General features: G+C 40.6%; 1 protein-coding gene across 3 annotated transcripts; it reads left to right on the top strand.

The window, feature by feature from the left end:
• Nucleotides 1-35: 35 nt before the first annotated feature.
• On the top strand, nucleotides 36-19,822 carry LOC311258246 (aminopeptidase N-like). 3 transcript variants are annotated; one of them, XM_084354387.1, is made up of 22 exons: nucleotides 36-256; nucleotides 1,183-1,266; nucleotides 8,726-9,467; nucleotides 9,595-9,737; nucleotides 10,053-10,192; nucleotides 10,349-10,475; nucleotides 11,802-11,956; nucleotides 12,356-12,469; nucleotides 12,577-12,720; nucleotides 13,127-13,192; nucleotides 13,510-13,575; nucleotides 13,697-13,872; nucleotides 14,706-14,782; nucleotides 14,922-15,055; nucleotides 15,612-15,667; nucleotides 15,755-15,902; nucleotides 16,030-16,121; nucleotides 16,316-16,426; nucleotides 16,584-16,751; nucleotides 18,001-18,141; nucleotides 18,545-18,626; nucleotides 18,753-19,822. In XM_084354387.1, exons 3-22 carry the CDS (start codon nucleotides 8,863-8,865, stop codon nucleotides 18,903-18,905), a joined length of 2,898 nt encoding a protein of 965 aa, XP_084210513.1. In that variant the 5' UTR covers nucleotides 36-256; nucleotides 1,183-1,266; nucleotides 8,726-8,862; the 3' UTR covers nucleotides 18,906-19,822. The 3 variants fall into 3 exon arrangements, with proteins under 3 accessions (XP_084210513.1, XP_084210512.1, XP_084210511.1); XM_084354386.1 differs by having other exon boundaries at nucleotides 1,171-1,266; XM_084354385.1 differs by lacking the exon at nucleotides 1,183-1,266.
• Nucleotides 19,823-20,707: the final 885 nt, after the last annotated feature.

The following is a 20,707-nucleotide window of genomic DNA, read 5'->3' as shown; positions in this document are numbered from 1 at the left end:
TTGTTGATACAGCCGCATTCTTTTAGCCCCCCTTCCCCAATTTAGGGATTTTTTCTTTTGGGAAAATTGCGGGAGTAGTTCCCTCCCTACATCCCCAGGAAAAACCTGTGGCAGCTCTCACCACCTCCCACCTCCACCCTCGCAGATGCAGACTGCTAGTGTTTCACATCAGCCGGGATCATTCCAGCTCAACTTCTGCGTCTCATGCAGACTTAAATCAGGGCTTGCAGTGGACATCCAGCGTACACAGGGTTTGGTACGTACCGCTTTCCCCGTGTTTGACATGTTAATTTATCCAACATGGTGCATGCCAAGTTACTCCTTTTGTTGTGTTTTCCTCACAGGAAAGGTTCTGTAACAGCCTCAGTATTAGCTTTACAGCTTTTGGCATCTGGAGCAAAGCTGCGCTGCTTGTTTTACAATGAAGGAGGTTTCTTAGAATTGGTCTGCAACAAATGGTCCATCCATGACTTTTCTCAAATAGTGCATGAATGCAGCTTAAAGTGAGCTGAAAGCAGCCAGTTGAGCCTTCGTTGCGTCCCTTTCTCTCTTGTTTTGATTTCAGCTATATCACAAGGCTCTGACCCACTCTTTCTACAGTATATAACTTGTCACGTGCTGTTGTAAAATGCTTGCTGCTTTCACGAGTAGATAATTCATCAAGTACTTCAAGTCCCAGTTTGACTTCTTGGCTCTCGGTGCGGATTTATTGGTTGTCTGTCAACATCCTGCATGGGCTGCACTAAATGTAAACTCTGCAGCTCCCACAGCTGGCTGAAGCTAATCTGTACAGTGTGGAGCTGAGACCCCACAGAGCTGATAGTGTAGGTCACAGGTTCATGTGCAGGAAGAATGATAATGCAGAGGCGGGTGTGTGTGGATGTGTGGCTGATAAAAGGTATTTGTTGTTCACGTTCCTGAGATAAGATGAACTCAGAATAAACTTATTGATCCCCAACGGGAAATCTGGTCGAAGGACAAAGTGGAAGAGAAGAGATAAATTATGCAAACAAAATTAGTTTGTGTAATGCCCCCGATGCATCTCTACATTAACTAAACAAAGATTTCCAGTAAGAGGGCTGATGTCTTATTTGGGTCCTTCCCAGTAATCACATGCACAGGTAACATTGTAGAGTATTTAATTGGTTCTAATCACATGATAACAAACAGGTCCTCGCACAGGCTCTGACCAGTAAGAATACACAGCACTTGCAGGGAGTCGAGGAGGAGACTGTTAAAATCACACCAGGACACAGAGGTGGTCATGTGAGTCTTTTGTTGTCGTTTTTTCTCCATGAAAAAATGTGATTTTGTGGCCCAAGATAAACATTCCCACTCACAAGATTATCCTGCTCACTGCTGGGAAAGTGCCCGGATTTGTCGTGCTTATATTACTTACTAACTTGGCCTGACGGGACATTTGTGACATTAGAAGAATTGATCTAACAAGTCCTCTGATTAATTTCCACTTTTTTCCTGTTAGCCCCCACTAACTGATTTCACTGATTACTCGTGCATCACCCTGAGAAACTGACTTTTAGAAAAACTGCACCTGGAACATAATGCCTCTGGATTGTTATTTAAAGGGTAAGTCCACCAATTTTACACATTAAAGTGTGTTTACAGGTCTTGGGGAGTACTACGACATACGTGAAGATAGTAATATAAGCCTTTTGTGGCTCCAGAGGAAGCTGCACGTAGTCTGATTAATTACCTCCAGTGATGTCACTCAGTGGCAAAGTTACATTGTGGGTAATGTAGGCACCAGGTTTTTCTTCCTAGGACTCATCGTTGCACTCTGTTCAAAATCAAATCTGTATCATAAATATACATTTAATGAACGGACATTTCAGTAATTCACTTTGTTATTCCACGTAATGTAACAAAATTAGACAGTGGCCAGGGCTGCAGTGCTATTTGTTTAAGTACTGGGGGAAAACCTAAGACAATTAATTCACAATGACTACTGGCATGTTTTAGGTTGGAGCATGCAGGGTTGTAGTCAAGCCTTCATAAATACTGAGGTCATGCATAGGGCGACTAGAAGGAGCAGCATTAAAAAGGAATTAAATCAAAGACCCAGGAGAGGCTGACTTCTTTCTCATGCAGACATGACTTATTCACTGCCCTGATGATACTTCCTATGAAAGCCAATTTCCACAAGTTAAAGACAAAAAAATGATGAAAACTTAGTCTTGATAAGAGAAATGATATTCTTTCATCAAGCTTAGTTTTCATCCCGTTTTTTTAATTTGCAGAAATGGGCTTCGAAATGTATTACTGTGACCCACTTTTGGACACTTTTGGAGATGATGATGACAGACAGTGTGACTGCAGCAGGTAGGCTGATTGTTTATCCAAAGCTGCTGCTGTTCACTGTAACTTTAGTCACCATGTTGCCACTGAAAATATGAGAGCGGAAACTCCAGACTGATTCTGTGCGCAAAGTCCGGACATGTGATTTAAATGAGTACAGGTTAATAGTTTGTTGGCACAGGTCCTGCACGCAGCTGCTGCTTCTGTTCCTGTGCTGTAACTCTTAGTCACTTGTTTTGAGTGTTTTGAGTGTGTATTTCGGGTGAAATGCAGACCCTCGGCCCACACACACACACGCACGCACGCGCACACACACACACACACACACACACACACACACACACACACACACACACACACACACACACACACACACACACACACAAACACACATTTAATATCTTAACATTCAACCGGATAATACAAACTGAACATTCTCAGCTACCAATGAATGTCATGTGATTTGATGTTGTTAAGCTAACTTTAAACCACAAATAGGTTACAGTTCTAAATTGCTAATTACTTATATTAGTGATCAAAACACTATATTGGGATATGGGTGCACATATGCATGTTCATGGATATGCAGTAAAAGTCGCATTATTTTCTGTTGACCCAAAATATTCACAAAACACAAAATAAATTCAGATATGTCACAGAATAAACGGTCAAGTGAAATACTAAAATATCCCTAACTCATTTTGAGTTTTGTATAAATATTTATAAGCTATAAACAGAGCAAAAATGTAATTGCCATAAGCTCTTGACTGTACGTGGCCTAAACAATCACGTTTATAGATTTACCTTTGACAATCTATTTAAAATAGACAAAAAAAGCTGAAAGATTGCTTTCTGAATGTCCCCTTTGCATTCTCTGAGGATTATTCAAAAGCAGAATGGGCAGGAATGTCTGGGCCACATTTTAATGCTTTATGGCTTTTTGGGTTTAATGATCAGCCTAAAAAGGCTGAACATTAACGCCTTCCTGTTGGTTTCACCAACATGGAATCTTTACACATGGCATTACGACAGCATTGCCTCTGCCAAACAACAAGCTGTAGACGTGTTCGTCTTTCAGTCAGGCACAGGTTGTTGTGGTGTTGCAAGGTGGACCCAAGTGCAGGAAACGGCCACGTGAGGTGAAGTTATAAAGGTGTTTTGCTTGGTACTGGGGAATGAAGGTGAAGTGGAAAGGAGATGATGGCTGGCAGGGGGCAAGGACCAATCGGCAGTGGGAGTTGGCGGAGCATGACTTGGCAGGCACAAGGGTAAGGGTGTGAGCGTGTCTGGCTGCAGAGGTGCAGGGATAGCAGGCAGATGTGAGGTGATCCTGAGACACATGGAAAAAAGACAGTACAAACTCGGAATAAACACAAGAAAAGTTCTCGGGATAACGACACAAAGAGCCTGAAGCTTGTATCTGTCGCAGTAGTCGAGAGAACCATCTGGAAAGGAACGGGGGGAGAGCCGCGGTATACAAATATTGCCAAGCTGATGAGCTGATGGACAGCAGGTGGTTGAGTTATTAGGGATCCAGGAGGGTCAGCAAGGGATTGCCACACCCACACAAAGACAGAGGAGCACATTAGACAGTGGGGAGGGAAACACAACACAAGGTAAAAAACTGGGAAATGGCCAAGGGTGTGACACTCATACCTGAGAGCATGTTTCATATTATAGAGTGACCTAACAAAGGAACAAAACAGGAACAGAACATCATATCCAGATGTTCTGGACCTTGACATAGCCGTGACTGTGGTGTTACCATCATAGTAATCCAATGGGTCATTGGATCACATGCAAATAAAGTCTAAAAACATTTGCCTTCATACAAGATTGTTGTAGACTGGATGTAGCTTCAGTTCAAAGGAAATCATATCTTCAGAAGTAGACTTTCACAATCATAAATGTGTCACAGAAAGACTGTTACAATGCACCATGACTTGCAGATTAAACATTAAAGCAACATTATGTAACTCCTTTACCTTACGATAACAGCTCCCAAATCATGTTGATGGTACAGTGTCTTGTAATATGGTAGGATCACAGCGTTACATACATGTTTACCTCAAGATACAAGTCTTCAACGCATAACACTGTTATGATGTTCTGAGTTTCGTTTGTAGTTAGCACCCAGATTACTTAGTAGTCTTTTTCTTCTTTGTGTGCTTCAGAAAGACTCATTGATCTTTTCAGGCTCGGTGTCTTTCTCAATAGAATAATATAAAACCCTGATAGTGTGCCTTATCGCTGCTGCACCTCTCTTCGTCTATTAAACAAGTTGCCAGATTTTGTTATGTAATCATCATTCATTGATGCATTATCAACAGAAAACAATAGGTACCAAGACGGACCGAATTAATAGAAATTTCCATAACTAAATCTATTTGATTGAGGGCTTTTTGCCTTTATCATAATGAATATCTGTTACTATTATTATTATCCAATGAAGACTTGACAAGGCGTAGCTTCGGTCAGCTGAGGTGAACTCGTTTGCAAATAGATCGCCTGTAAAAAAAGGAAACTGTAGCCTCACTATCATAAAGGTGTTAAAGATAGACTGTTACAATGCACCATGAGTTGTAGATTAACTATTGATTTAGTTAGCCTTAAATAGGTGTGTGAAGGGAAGACCTACCTGTATAAGCCGTTTACCAATAAACAAGTACCACTTTTAAATAAGGCATATCTTGTTACGGATTTAAGAATTGTAGCTAAAGGAAAGACTGAGTAAATTTAACAGGTGTATAACATTCCTCCAGCCTACCATCCGCTGTCTTTCACTCTTCAGAGCAAGAAACCCTGTTACCCTAATATAAGAAAATGAGAGTCAGAAGCCAATGACCCTTTATTAATCACTGACTACAAATCCAATAGCTAATTAGAAGAAAAAAACTGGAAATGGTGAAAAGGTCATGGGTTTCAAACATTCGGTCTGCAGCTGTAAATGTAACTGAATCATTAATAGGAACGTGAGTTGCGGACTTTAACTTCAACTCTTAGTCTCCATCAGCTGATAAAGTCTGCTCAGTGTCACAGAGATGGCTCAGCTGTCAGCCCATAAAGAGTACGTAACTTCATTCAAGGTCCAAGTTCAAGAATGATCTTTGGCATTAAGTTTCCACTTATACTCCTTCTATTTAGTATGCTCTGTTCTAAAGTGAGGGTACATTTTTAATAGGTATTTCAGTACACGAAAAGAATAATCTTATCAAACTGTTTCATTTATTTTGACTCCTATTTTGTTAGTGCTAAAAATGATGACAGATAAAATAAGCGTGGGGAGAAAACACATTTTCTTGACCAAACCAACACACCTTCACACGAACAGCGAACAGATCTGCTGATGTTTCTGTGGTAAATGACTATTCTGGATGTCTCGTACACCCACGAGTGCAGAATGATGATTAGACGATGATGTAGAGGAAACATCTGCACATTCCATCAGAGAGGAAGGAAAGGAGGGAAGAAAAAAGGCACACTCAAGGTTTTATACTTCAAATGGTAGAAGTGACAAAGTATGCTTTGAGTTAGTGTTATCTTCTGCCGTGTGTCAGTATGCTCCGTACCAGCAGATATTAAAACAGCTGATCGCTGTAAAGTGATTTCAACATACAGGAGGAAACTGCTGATCTCTCACTGTTAATAAATATAATTTATTATATTTTCTTTTACCTTCCTTAGATCATGTACATTTATGGTCTGTAGTGTTTGATGTAAGACTTCATACTGCCAGGAATATCAGAGTGTCAGTGCAAGATATCAGTTGTAAATGCTGCTTATCGCTAATAAAATTAACCAGAGTCTGTTTTATTATGTCACACTGTGTTCTTTGTCCTTATCAAATTGTTCATGCATGTACAGAAGTGATGAGTAACATGGTCTGTTTCCTCACACGAAAGAGTGACAAAGTGAGATGGAAAATACTGCGAGGCCTACCAGATACGCCAAGACATACAATTATCACAGACGAGAAAGACAGGCCAGTAATTAAAAGGAAAAAACAGATGAATCATATCAATAGATGAGTTTCCTTTTAAAGGATGCCACAATGTCAGGCTAAACAGTAGCTGCTTATTTGAAACCATTAAAATGACTGTTCAAAGGTGCACACGTAGTTTGGGGAAGACATCTTAATCATTGACTGATTTTTTATACCTAAACAAACTAAATAAACAAACTCTCTCTGTTTTCATGACTGAATAAACAAACTGACCTTAAAGGACAACACAGTTTCATACTGTTTTACTTCGTTAATATGTGGCGGACCCTGCCACCTTTCTAGCTTCAAACAGTGTTCTGGGACCTTATTTTCCTCTGAGAACAGCTTGTTTATTCAGTTATGGAAAAGATAAATAGTTCAGAGTTTCTATTGTTACCTCATAATTACTGTAAATATAAAAATTTAGAATTTCCTCTCAAAAACGACATAGTATTCCTTTAAAAGTGAATTTGCCGCATTTCTGTTTAATCCATCAGTCAACTGTAGCTTACACGACACATATTAGGCATACAGTGAGAACGTTAACAGCACTGACACACTCGTCATGATGATCATATTTATAACATTAACATATATACAAATCCTGACACCAGACACAGATACTTGCCAGATGTGTTACATTAATGCAAAAACTCATACTAGAGCCGACTGCAGTGTGAACAGGCAAAGCGTCACTCCTCACAAACTGTCAGACAGCGTTTAAGGAGGTATTGATCAGCCACACAGAATCTTTCAAGAAGACTTCTTGTCGTTTAAGTGAGAGCTCGGGTCTTTAGATGTGGGGTTGTATGAGGTACTTATCCCTAGTCAGTGTGTTACCTGCAGTAGATGACCGTCAGCTCTGCCCCTGTGTGGAGAAGCAGCGCGTAGCCTCGACGAGGCAAGTACTGGTAAACGGTACCGACAGCAAGATGTATTTTAGCCACCTAAAAGAAGGCCCACCCATTATATACGTATTAGTGTACGCTATATTTTGAACATTTTTGACAGTTTACATTGCCGTCAGACAGCCCTCTCGTTTGGGACTACATTCCCTCAACAATGTCAATGTCTGTATTCCAATGCACAAGCACAGCTGTGCAAAATATAGATTACACCTTAACAGATATATTTTCTTTTAGGTGGCTAAAATACATCTTGCTGTCAGTGCTGTTCAGCAGTACAATGCTCTGCTTCTCCACACAGTTGATGTCACATGGAAACCAATCCATAATACCTGTAATAATAACCCCAAGCATTAGAGAAGAAAAAGCAATAACAGAAGGGACTTGAGCTCTTGACTTCAAATTCTAGATCCATCTTAGATCCCTCAGTATACAACAGGTAATGCTCCTGTCCTCTTTTGTAGACAGAGCAGCAAATTTAATAAGCAGAATTAGTTTTTTTTACAAAAATGGAGCACATCTCTAGTCTTCTGCTCATCGTGACATGTTACTGGAGCTCTTTGCATTCAGTTACTCACATAACAGATAGATTATTCGCTTTCTTGTTTAGCGTCAAATGAGAAGATTGATACCAATCTCAGCCAGCAGCCGGTTAGCTTAGTTTAGCAAGTAACTCTGGAAACTGCAGGGAACAGCTAGTCTGGCTCTGTCGAAAAGTAAAAAGCCTCACAGCACCTTTAAATCTCGTCGTCACTGCAAGGTTGGGCCATCAGCAGATAATCCACAAAGTGTCAGAGCCAAGAAATAGCCCATAATGAATGATATACTGTATATTTTAAAGCTATACCTTCAAAGCATCACATAATTTTGGGGAGTAGAAATATTTTAATTAAAAGATGAAAGGTGAAACAATGAATAAACAACATCATGTAGCCTGTTCTGCTCAGTTCAGTTCAATCAGAGGTAAGACAGTTAAAGCCTTATTCTCACAGGCTGGTTCTGTTGATCTTTATTGACTCGCTGCCATTAGAATTGATCTTAATCACTTTCACACATTCTGATCGCTGACATTGGATGCAGTCATGTTTTCTCTTGCATCACATGATTGACGTCTGATACTAAGTTATCTTTTTGCTCCCACGTTGCCCTGTTTATGTTGGAATGCCCTGCTTTACGCCACTAATCACAGAACGTTTGAGCTTCCCTGCATGGAGGCATGTGTAAGACACACGTATTCTTCTCCCTTTTTTTAAACCTAGCGCCTACATCACTCACAATGCAACTCAGCCACTGAGTGACATGACTGAAGGCAATTTATCAGGATACATGCAGCTTTCTCTGGAGTCTTTGTACTACTTTTTTTCCACATATACCCCTCAAGACCTGTAAACACACTTTAATGTGTGAAATGTGTGGAGTTACCCTTTAAATGTGCATAATTTCTTGACATATATAAATCTAGAAGTTGCTGAGTTGCAGGCGAAATAACTAAGATGTTCCCATCTTTTCCATTTTCCCTTAGGCTATGAAAATGTATTTTTTGCCATGTTAATAGCTCAACCATTAACTGAGGGGGGAAGAGCCCTGCTGTGCTGGACAAAAACAGACTGAGACCTCTCCGAGTTCTCCTCTCTGAATCTCTGATCTCCCGGATCGGACATGGGGAAAGTCTACTACGTCAGTAAAAATGTGGGCCTCGGGTTGCTTGTATTGGCGGCCACTGCCCTGGCTACCATTATAGCTCTGTCCATTGCTTACGACAAAGAAAGGGCCAAGAATCGAGGCAAGCCTGAAGATGGAGCATCAGACAGCACCGGCATGCCTTCTCCCCCTACGACCCCCTTCATCCCGAAGGAGCCCTGGGACCACTACAGACTCCCAGCCTCCCTTGTTCCTGTCTCTTACAATGTGACCCTGTGGCCCCGGCTGGAGCCCAACGCAGACGGCTTGTACATCTTCACTGGACATTCAGCGGTGGTCTTCAGATGTGTGAAGGAAACGGACCTCATCATCATCCACTCCAACAAGCTCAACCTCACCACCTACAATGGGCACCATGCTAAGCTGAGTGGCCTGGGTGGAGCCACCGTGCCCACTATACAAAAGTCTTTTCTTATTGTGAAGACGGAGTTTCTGGTTCTTCAGCTACGCAGCAGACTAGCTGTTGGAACATCATATGTACTTCACACTGAGTTCTTGGGGGAGCTGGCAGATGACCTGGAAGGACTCTACAGGAGTGAATACACTGACGACGGTGTGAAGAGGTAAGTAAAGTCATAGCAGTAAATAAATAATGTTCATGGTTTCCAATGTTCCTCTTGGTGGGACTTTGGAGTATTTTACTTGGTGGAAGTTGATTTTCTGTTAATGTTTCATTGGAACATTTTGCAGAGTTGTTGCCACTTCGCAGATGCAAGCAACGTATGCCAGGAAAGCCTTCCCTTGTTTTGATGAGCCAGCCATGAAAGCTGTCTTCAATATCACCATCATCCACAACAGAGCCACTGTGGCTCTGTCCAACGGCAGGGACACTGGTTCGTTTTAAAACACATAAATTCAGTAGTTTAAAATTGTTGTTGCGCAAAATTTTTTGTGGAAACTGGGGCAATACAAAGTTTAATTGTAAAATCACATAAGAATGGAATTACATATATATATATTTTAAAAGTACAACACAGAACAAAAATGTTTTTTATCATTTGTTGATGTTGATGTTCAGAGCAACGCAAACATGTGTTTCATGTGCTAGTTTCATTGTAAATCATTAATAACTTAAATGTTATGGGGTAATCAGCAACTAGATGTTATTCATACTAACAGAGTGTCTAACGCTTCCCCTCCTTGAACAGGCACAACAGACTCTGTCATTGATGGCGTGCCTGTCAAAGTGACGACATTTGAGCCCACAGAGAGAATGTCCACATATCTGCTGGCATTTATTGTCACCGACTTTGTTAACATTCAATCAACACAAAATAACAATCTGTTGGTAAGAAATCTTTGTTCCCTCTATCTGTTTGATCAGCATAGCTCCTAATTCATTTGGATCATAGACCAAAAGCTTGAATCATTCCTGTTCCTATGTGACCTTACAATTCAATAAAAGTCTTAGGATGAGGATTATTTATGAGCAAGTTCTTTGCAGGTTCGAATCTGGGCTAGAAGAAAAGCCATCGATGACAGACAGGGTGACTATGCTCTCAACGTGACCGGGCCGATCCTTCAGTTCTATGAGCGCTACTACAATGCATCATATCCGCTCTCCAAGTCAGGTAGGCCAACTCTGCAGCAACATGCATGGGCAAACATTATCCTGTGGTGAAAGAAATATTAATCTCATTTCTTCACCCAGCCCAGCATTCAGTCTTAGCAGTTGGGGAGAAAGACGTTTAGTTTTTTGCGCAACCTTTACACATCGGCTGTTGGACATTTTAAACTGTATAAAGGGAGGCAGAATTAGTAGATCAATAACCAAGGACAACCAGTCAACAAGGCTAAGGGACTACAGCCGTGCTCTGTGTTAGTCTTTTTTTTTAGAACTTCATAATAAATCCAGGAACATCATTACAACGTACGAAACAGCAACAAGGTCCCCAACTTAACAAAGTTATTGTGGTTTATTGAGTTGGGTTTGTATCCCCTTTGTAACATATTATCACACTGTTCACTTATTATTTTTACTTTAAGATTACCTTTTTTTTTTTTTTACCATTTGCTATGTAGCAGTACACACAAAGTATAACTGAGGCTGATGGAAATGTCCTTAGTTTTGCAATTAGTTGGTGGTAAACCAAAGTAAAAGATTTGCCTGATGATGATTCAGATGCACTGCACAGAAAGTTAAAGCTGCAATACGTATGTATGTACTGCTGCTAACTGTAGCTGACATTAGCCAGTTAGCTCAGTAAAACATGCTGCTCAAAACCACAAATGTCAACCTCAGGGTGGTGCTAGAGGAGACATCAGGGGATCACCAGGGTCATTGGGATACAACCTCTGGGACCCTGACTGTTTTGCACAAATTGGGTCCCAAACCATGTAGATACTGAGGTATTTCAGGAAATATGTGAAAACTTTGACCTGGTGATGGCACGAGAGTAAAATCAACTGACTGACAGATCGACATTGCGATTCCTTGAACCACATGTGTGGTTACATGGTTAAATCGCCCAAATGAAACCAGACAGCACAACATAATTGTTATCCTGAATATGCCATATTGTCTACACTGTGCTAAGCTCCATTTAAAACCCTTGGTTAACATCAAATAAAGCGTGCCTCACAGACAATGTCTCGGTGCCCTCAATAGGTCCATCAAATAAGTCATTATCCACAAAATTGCAGTTTTTTTCTTCTTCTGTCATATATATTGTGTGGATAGTTGACAAACAACTGAACTTTTAGTGAGACAAGCAATGATTGGTGGATCAACTAAATGCTAAATTTACACGTGTATGCAAAGTATCACTAAAAATTCTGACTGTTTTTTGTTGCTTGGTGTGACATTCCCTCCAAGAGCACATGCACACTGTTCTAGTTTTGGTGATCCATTTTTAAAGACATTCCTGGTGAATTTCTGATGTCCTTGTCCTCCACAGATCAGATCGCTCTGCCTGACTTCAATGCCGGGGCAATGGAGAACTGGGGTCTGGTCACATACAGGGAGACGGCCCTGCTCTTCGACCCCGTCATGTCCTCCACTGGAAACAAAGAGAGAGTTACAACTGTAATCTCCCATGAACTCGCGCACATGGTAGGCCATAATATTTCTCCCAAAGTGCTGTCTTCACATCAGTTTAAATAATCGGGAGAAAATGAAAATAATAAGGACATTTATTAGGTGCAAACTCAATCTCAGCTGTGTTTTGCTCCACTCTTGTGACAAATGTTGTAAACATAAATTTAGCCAGACTACTCAACCTCCCTTTGCAATAACAGATGACAGATTAGCGTCTTGGGACAAATTAACTCTGCTCCCCATTAGATGTTTCAAAAACATCTAACATTATAAGTGATGTGAAATTCTGTGTCACTGTGGCTGGGAATTTTCCAGCTTGTTTTTTTATATTTCTTGGAATTGAGCTACAGTAATAAATAACTCACTGAGGCAAAACTCTATCTGTTTACACTTTATGTGTTATGTGTTTTTTAGTGGTTTGGCAACCTGGTGACTCTGCAGTGGTGGAATGACCTGTGGCTGAACGAGGGATTTGCATCATACGTAGAGTACCTCGGAGCGGACTATGCTGAGCCCACCTGGAACATTGTAAGAGCCTTCACAAGTACAAAAGCAGATTTCACAGAGCAGTGACCTCTCACAGATGTGGGTCACCACGTCTGCCAATCCTACCTCATCTCTCTGCTTGGCTGCAGAAAGACCAGATCCTACTGTATGACGTGCACAAGGTGTTTGCCGTCGATGCCCTGGCCTCCTCGCACCCGCTGTCCCGCCGAGAAGACGAGGTCAATGACCCCGCTCAGATCAGTGAGATGTTCAACACCATCTCCTACAGCAAGGTCTGCTCTGCTTTATGCATTTTTATACAGTATCTTATCCAGGATCTCATTCAAATGTTGCCCTTTTCTCATTCCTCTGGAAAGAGAGAAGCCCGTATAAATGAAAAGTGAGGCAATATCTTATGATATGGGTATAATTTCAACCTAGGTTTTATTTTATATTGTCCACTTCTAGCCAGTCTTTTCTTATCTATGCTTTCTTCTCATTTCTCCTTTTTAATTCACTGGAACATTTATTTTGCACAATCCCAAGGCAGGCTTGATTATATCCTGTATGACTTATGTATGAGTCAGTATGAGTTTTGAATCACTGTCAGCCTAAAATTGTTTTTGGGTTGCAAAATCCTGTCAACTTCCAATTCAATTCCAGCAAAATACAGGTGGTTACCGTGTTTGTTGTTTTCAGGGAGCAGCGGTGCTAAGGATGCTGTCAGAGTTCCTCACTGAGCCTGTGTTTGCCAAAGGACTAAGTGTGAGTAATAATAATTATTTTAAAAGGCCTCATCACTGAATTACCACTTCCACTGTGTGCGTGCGTGAGTGTGTGTGACAGTAAGTATGACGGCTCAAAACAAGTTCACCTTACTGTCTGCCTAATTAGTGTGTGTGAGTTAACCACAAGGTTACTCATTTGGAGTCATTGCTTCCTGTGTGACTTGTTCTTTTTTTACCCAGGACTCTAACTGATAACACAACTTGTCTCCACATGTTGCCTGATGCAACTTTTATGTTTTGCTTTCAATGCATTGAAAGTTACTGATACTTTTCGTAACTGGCTTCTCTTCTCAGTCTTACCTGAACACTTTTGCCTTCAGCAACACAGTGTATACAGACTTGTGGGACCACCTCCAACAGGTCAGTACAATTCAAAGACCTCACAGTCGCAAATTTGTTGTGAATGATTTCACCTTGCAATGTGTCCCTTTGGGTGTGTGCGTTACTTCTTAAATTCCTGCCACCTTATGTTTGTTGTCAGGCAGTTGAAAACACACCTGGCATGCATCTTCCTGACACAGTCCACAACATCATGAACCACTGGACTCTCCAGATGGGCTTCCCAGTGGTCACTATTGACACCAAAACAGGAAGTATCACCCAGCAACATTTCCTGTTGGATCCAGAGTCTGTAGTGGAGAGGCCTTCTCAGTTCAAGTAGGAATCTGTTTTACCTTATCTTGTAAGTTCCATGTAGGCAATAAATGAAGACATTGATTCCTTAATGCACAACCCTGACTTCCCAAAAAGTTGATACCCTGCATGACACTATCACCTGTTACCAAATAACCTGTGTACCTGTGGAATGTTCCATACAGGTGTTTCTGTTGCTCCTGTCTCAACTTGTTTGACATGTGTAGCTGGCACCAAGTGCAGAATAAGCTTGTTTTTACAAGTTTGGAATCTGGGTTGTATATCTGTCATAAATAAATAAATCTCTACCTTAATAAATCAATTCTTACTGGCTAAAGCACAAATAACTAATCTATATGTCTTTGAATCATAGTATTTTAAATATTTTCTCAACAAATGCTTCAAGCCAAATGCTAACGTTGGCATGCTAACATGCTCAAAATGACAATGCTAACATGCTGAAGTTTAGCAGGTGTTTCTCATGTTCGCCATCTCGGTTCAGCGTGTTAGCATGCTTCAATTTGCTACTTAACACATAACAAAATGCACAGCTGAGGCTGATGGGAGTGTCAAATTTTGACCTGATGGCAACATGAATGTTTGTACCCAATTTTTAGCCAATCCATTCAATGGCTGTTGGAACATTTCACTCAATCCACAAATGTGAACCTGATGGTGCTACAAGAAAAGTCAGAGGGCCACCGAATCATATTAGCAATCCATCCAATAGTCCAAAAGAAGGACAGACCAAAAGCCTGACATTGCCATCCCTAGAGCTACAGTATGCCACTAGCATGGCTAAAACCCTACATTGTTCCACTTTGTCACCCATTGTCTTTATGTCTGTTTGTGTCCAGCTACACTTGGTTTGTCCCAATTAAATGGATGAAGACAGGTGTGGAGCAGCAACAGTACTGGCTCCTTCAAAAGACAGGTATTGTTATAGGAACATCTGATGCTTCTTGATCAGATCAACATATTAGAGACGAAAAGACTTTCTACCAAATCAGTGGAACCACTGGTCAGGGCGTTAACTGTATATTTTGGCTTTCTTTCTTTTATATTTTGACCAGACGTCCACAGTCTGATGAGCGTGTCAGGAGCGGACTGGGTGCTGGCGAACATCAATGTATCTGGGTACTTTAGGGTGAACTATGACCTGGACAACTGGGATCGTCTCCTCTTGCTGCTCAACACCAACCATGAGGTGAGTCACATGCACATGCACCTGTCCAAAGTTTTGTTTTGCTGTATGTCCAATTTATAGTAAATACAGAAAAGCAGCACAAACTGTCAAATCAAGTTCAAGTTGAAGTTCCTTTCAAGTTTATCTCTCATTCTAAGTAAAAATACATTGTAATTCATCTTTCTACACAGGAGAATGGACATTTAGAGCAGAGACTCTCAGAAGCCAAAGCCTGGATTAAATAAAACTGCTTCATGAAACACATGTGGATTTTATTTACTTTAACTATAAATTTGATTCCATGTTTCCTGCGAGTTTCTGATTAGTTGTGTTTAATCAGAAATGTGCTGGTTTTGGCAGATTTCATGCTTGAGTTGCATTTTCCGTCGGTCATCAATTTTAATTCCAGCATTTCAGTATTTAATGTGGTTTCTCAAACTGCGGACACAAGAAATGTGTAATGACAGAATTAATCAAAATAGTCATGACTTTTTGCAGAAGGAGCAGCTGTTTTGCTTGCTTCACCTCGCTGGTCATGTGGATTTGAAGATGTGTTTGTGTGTGTCACTTGTTTCAGGCTTTATCGATCATCAACAGAGCTCAGATCATAGATGATACGTTCAACCTAGCAAGGTAAAGCGAAATATGTATTTAAAATACTGAAAGCATCACACTTTGTATGTCTGCAAAGCATGTGAAGAATGTGTTCCGTTTGTGTAGAGCCAAAATAATCAATACGACATTGGCCCTGAGAACAACCAAATACTTGTCCAACGAAAGAGACTACATCCCCTGGGAGTCAGCTCTGAGAAACCTCGACTACTACATCCTCATGTTTGACCGCACCGAGGTCTATGGAGCCTTACAGGTGAATACTTCTTCACTACGGATACTCACACTACTCATTCTGACACTAACAGGAGTATGTAAGTGTATGAAAGGAAAGTGTAAAGCGACTGGATATAAAATTGATTGGCAGTATGTTTTTATTCGAGGCATACCTCAAGAAACAAATACAACCACTTTTTGAGTACTTCAAGACGCTTACAGCTGACTGGACCAGAGTGCCTACAGGACACACTGACCAGTACGTAGGCTCATGCTTTTACCAGAAGATGTTTTTTTTAAAGGAAAAAGCAAGTGACTTACTGTTTGGTGACAATTTCATTCATTGCAATAGTTAATTTGGTTTGTTACCTTTCCATATGCCTCACACATACTGGATATTTTCATGCTATTTTGCCATTTGTCTCCTATTTTCTCAAACATCTCCCTTCTCAGGTATAATCAGATCAATGCTATTGGGATGGCCTGCAGTATGGGTGTGGAGGGGTGCAGGGAGCTGATTAAAGGCTGGTACAGACAGTGGATGGAAAATCCACATCGCAACCCGTGAGTACACAGCAGTGAAAGCCCGTTCTTTCAGGATTTTAAGATGTCTTAAAGTATTTGCCCCAAACAGTCAGTGAAACAATGTACAAATGTAGCTAGCTATGCACACACACATTCATTTTCTGATCGACTGTATTTTAACTTCAATCCTACACAGAATCCATCCCAACTTGAAAAGCACAGTTTACTGCAGTGCCATAGCCTTTGGCGGTGTGGAGGAGTGGGACTTTGCCTGGAGAATGTTCAAGAATGCCACTCTTGCATCTGAAGCTTCCAAGCTGAGGTCGGCCATGGCCTGCACCAAAGCTCCCTGGCTCCTGAACAGGTATGTGAAACATCCAGATTTGTGGGAGTATCCCTATTCAGGTTTTCTGTGAATGAGACCAATTCCAATATACAACACTGTCAGAGTTACTGGGGTTTTTTAAACTGTCCTGTAGACAAGTTGTTTCACTTGTTTTCTCTACTTTCAAAGGTAGATCTAGACTGGCACAGTTCATTTTTTCACTGAAGCACATCCACTATAGCCACAAGTAACACTTACAGGACAAAGACACACCATTGAAATTTGAATCTGTAACATGCTCTTCGCATCAAATGTAGAGCTAACCATGGCAAAGAAGAACAGACTCAGCTTGGGGTGCCTCGGTAGCTCAGCTGGTAGAGCGTTTATTGTTGTTACCATGATGATAAAATCAACTGAGCTTGAACTTTATTTGTCACTGATGGCGAAATGTTGTGGTCTCGGAGTGGCGCAATGTTGGTAAGTGAGTGTTCTTCAGGTTAAATTCCTTACGAGAGTTAAGTGCTGAGTCAACGTCACTTTGTTCTTTCCTGTTTGTCCAAATACAATAATTTATTAAGGGAAAAAAACTCTGGGGACAATGTGTATTTTTCAGAATAACGGGCCTTTGGAGCAGTGGGCTTTTGTCGAGATATCGAGCTGTTGAACAAAGGGCGGTTGGTCCAATGGGAAATGTTTTGTTTTTTTGAGGTTTCAGAATGATGAGCTGTTGGAACAACGGGCAGTCCCCCTAACGTTAGCCAAAATAAGCTAACAGTTACATCACACCGAAAAAGGCTGTAGCAGCCAACCTCCTGAGTGTAATAGAACAACTGTGTTTTTATAGGGATGATGTGCAATTAGGTTGTTCAGAAGCTACACAGTCTTGCTTTCAGTGCCCTGCATTTATTTACACTAACTTAGCAGCTGGACAGTTTTTGCAGTGTGTTACTTTTGCTCCAAGCTTGGTGTACAGATGTTAGCATTAGCTATAGCTAGCAACATACAGTACATACCAGCTGTGTGTTTGTGTGACAGCGCACCGCTTAAAATATTTTTTTAACTCGCACGGACTGATCTTTATCTTAATTTGTGCCACCTGGAGCATATTTGCATCCTTTAGACCTCAACCGACTTTACTATTTTGGGAAAGACATGTCTGCCCCTTTTTACACGCTCCAGATGTTAGAAATATTTAATGATGTTCAGCAAATTGTTCTTAAGAAACAAATGTATTAAGCTAATGTTTTGAAAATGATATCTTTGTAATAAAAGGTTTCCTTTGAGCCAGGTATCTGGACTACACACTCGACCCAACTAAGATACGCAAGCAAGACGCCACCTCTACCATCCAGTACATTGCCCGGAACGTTGTGGGAATGCCGCTGGCCTGGAACTTCGTCAGAGCGAAATGGAGCTACATTTTCCAGCAGTAAGAGATCAGTCCTTATGGGAGTAATTAAGGGTGGAAGAATATTAAAAACACAGAATCCACAGCAACTTTTCCAAATGCACATGGTGCTGTTTTTCCTTCATTTACTCACCAAGGGTGCTGAGTATGCAAGCATTTCCTCAAGCCTGCTCGAGTTTTATGAAAAGGTAGTCAAGTCTTTGGCAATGAGGCAGGAATAAGCATCTACAGTAATAAGAGCTGATTATGTTGCAACTGTTTTTGAGCCCTCACTCATGTCCAACACCAACAGACTTTATTTGGGGGACATTTAGCAAATGTCTTCCCAGAGACATTTTCATTGACGTCAACAACAATATCTGCGCAATTTCACCATCATTATGTCATTACATCAGGTGTTACAACAGTATTTCTTTGTTTTTAGGTATGGGAAATCATCATTTTCCTTCTCTAGTCTCATCCATGGAATTACGAGGAGATTCTCTTCAGAGTTTGAGTTGCAAGAGGTATGCTGGCCACACAGCCACAACCACACTGACATGCACACTGTGTCTCCCTGAGGGTGTTTAGAATCAAAGAAAGACAAGCAATGCACAATTTCAGTTTTTGTTTTGTTTTCTGTGTCTCTCCAGCTGAAGAAATTCAAAGAAGACAACCTTCATGTTGGTTTTGGCTCGGCCACACTGGCCCTGGAACAGGCAATAGAGAAGACCACAGCCAACATTAAATGGGTGACGGAGAACAAAGTCCATGTGCTCAAATGGTTTACTGAGGAGTCCACATGAGAACACTCAGACAGTCAAAATGACTCACTCCCTTTTTCTGTATAGTCAGGGATACGTAATGAATGACAATCACTATAATCATCAGGAGTAACAAACTGTTTCATGGTAACAGTTGCGGAAAGAAAACTGATGTGACCCAATTCATCACTGGACTTCAACTCCAGAGCAAAGGACCAGCATGATGAACAGCAGACTGTGTGTCCATCACTATATATCAGTGGTGTAGCAGTAATGACTACTACTTTGCTAGCATAACATTTATTTTCAGATTCAGAATGCATTCATTTATATCTTTTTCTTTTCTTCATACTTCACATTAGACAGTATATTGCTGCTTACTATGACGTATGCAATGCATTTAAACCACAAACATGAGGCATTTAACCACTTGTAAAACACCAGAGCAGATTCAGTGTTCACTGTCATTGATCCTACAACTGACTGACAACTGTGACTGTCAGTAGTGACCTTGTGGGATATTAAAAGTCAGACTTCTGGGGGGAAAAAAAGTCAGAATTCTTAGGAAAGTCAGAATTTGGAGTTAAAAGTCAGAATTCTGAGAAAAAAGTCAGACATTTGGAGTTTAATGTCATAATTGTGAGGCTGAAGTCACGATTCTCAGATAAAAGTCAGAAATCTGAGTTGTGGAAAAAAAGGCAAAATCCACCACAAATTTTCAATTGGCCCTAATCCTCTTCTGTATTTTTCCCTTCAAATATGTGACTGCTTTGCAATGCTCACAGCGTTTTTTAACAACTTTGGTGAATTAAGAGACATCTTCTTTCATTTCCGTGTTGTTGTTGTTGTTCTGTGTTCTCAGCACTGGATATCTTTACATTGAGAATCAACTTGCCCTTCATCGTTACAAGACAAAGTGATCTTACTGAATAAATTGGCCTGATTTGGTTTTTATTAGGCTTCTTGTTGTTTGTCTTTTCTTTTCTTTTTTTAAAACAAAACAAAATGATGTTTAGATCATGAATCTTTGCACTATATGATGTACTAATTGTCTGCCAATTCTATGCAAAGGCATACATTCACTGTACATTTTACACTCACTCTACATTGAAGCACTGTTATTGTAGAATGGTGGAGGAGTACGGTGGAGAAACTTCTGACACTGACAGTTCAAAGTGACACGAGCTGATAAGAGGTTTTACTGATGTTTTATAACCTGTATAAAGTTGAAAATAATACAAAGGTTAAAGGTGTTTGCCATTGATTTTAAATGTCAAAGTTAGCATACCTGTGGAAACAGTTGTGTAATGTCTGATGTCATCACCCGGGCATCAATGCTTGAGCTTGAAGAACTTTAAACAGGAACTGGGCATGCTGTATGAAAGATTAGCAAGTTTAACCAGAGTCAGTGTAACAATAGATGCTATAATTTCTGTGAAGTGTAGGGTCCAGTGTTCAGGAGAGTTTGTTACCATTGTAATTTGCATTGTACCGTGCCTTCATAATTTTCATAATTGTCTGGCATCACATCTGAGCACGCAACTGAACAGTGTAAATATAAAGACAAGCATAGTGGGAGAACTTGGTTTCACCTCACACGACATTGCACAATGCTACTGGGACACACTTGTAATCTGATTTCAGGAAAAAACCTGTATTGGATAGACTCAAACTAGATTAACCTCTGAGTCAAGACACAACACGTTCAAGACCGGCACCTGATGGCATTGATTACATATATTGTGTTTGAAGATTGTGTAATATCCTGCTGCATCATTGTGACAGCCCTGGATCTGTTGTGGATTTTTCCAGATGTGGTATAAATATTATTTCCCTTTAACAGA

This window comes from Pagrus pagrus (assembly GCF_965226575.1).
Source record: "Pagrus pagrus genome assembly, chromosome: 1".
Classification (NCBI taxonomy): Eukaryota; Metazoa; Chordata; class Actinopteri; order Spariformes; family Sparidae; genus Pagrus; species Pagrus pagrus.
This window is presented reverse-complemented; position numbering and strand designations above follow the sequence as displayed.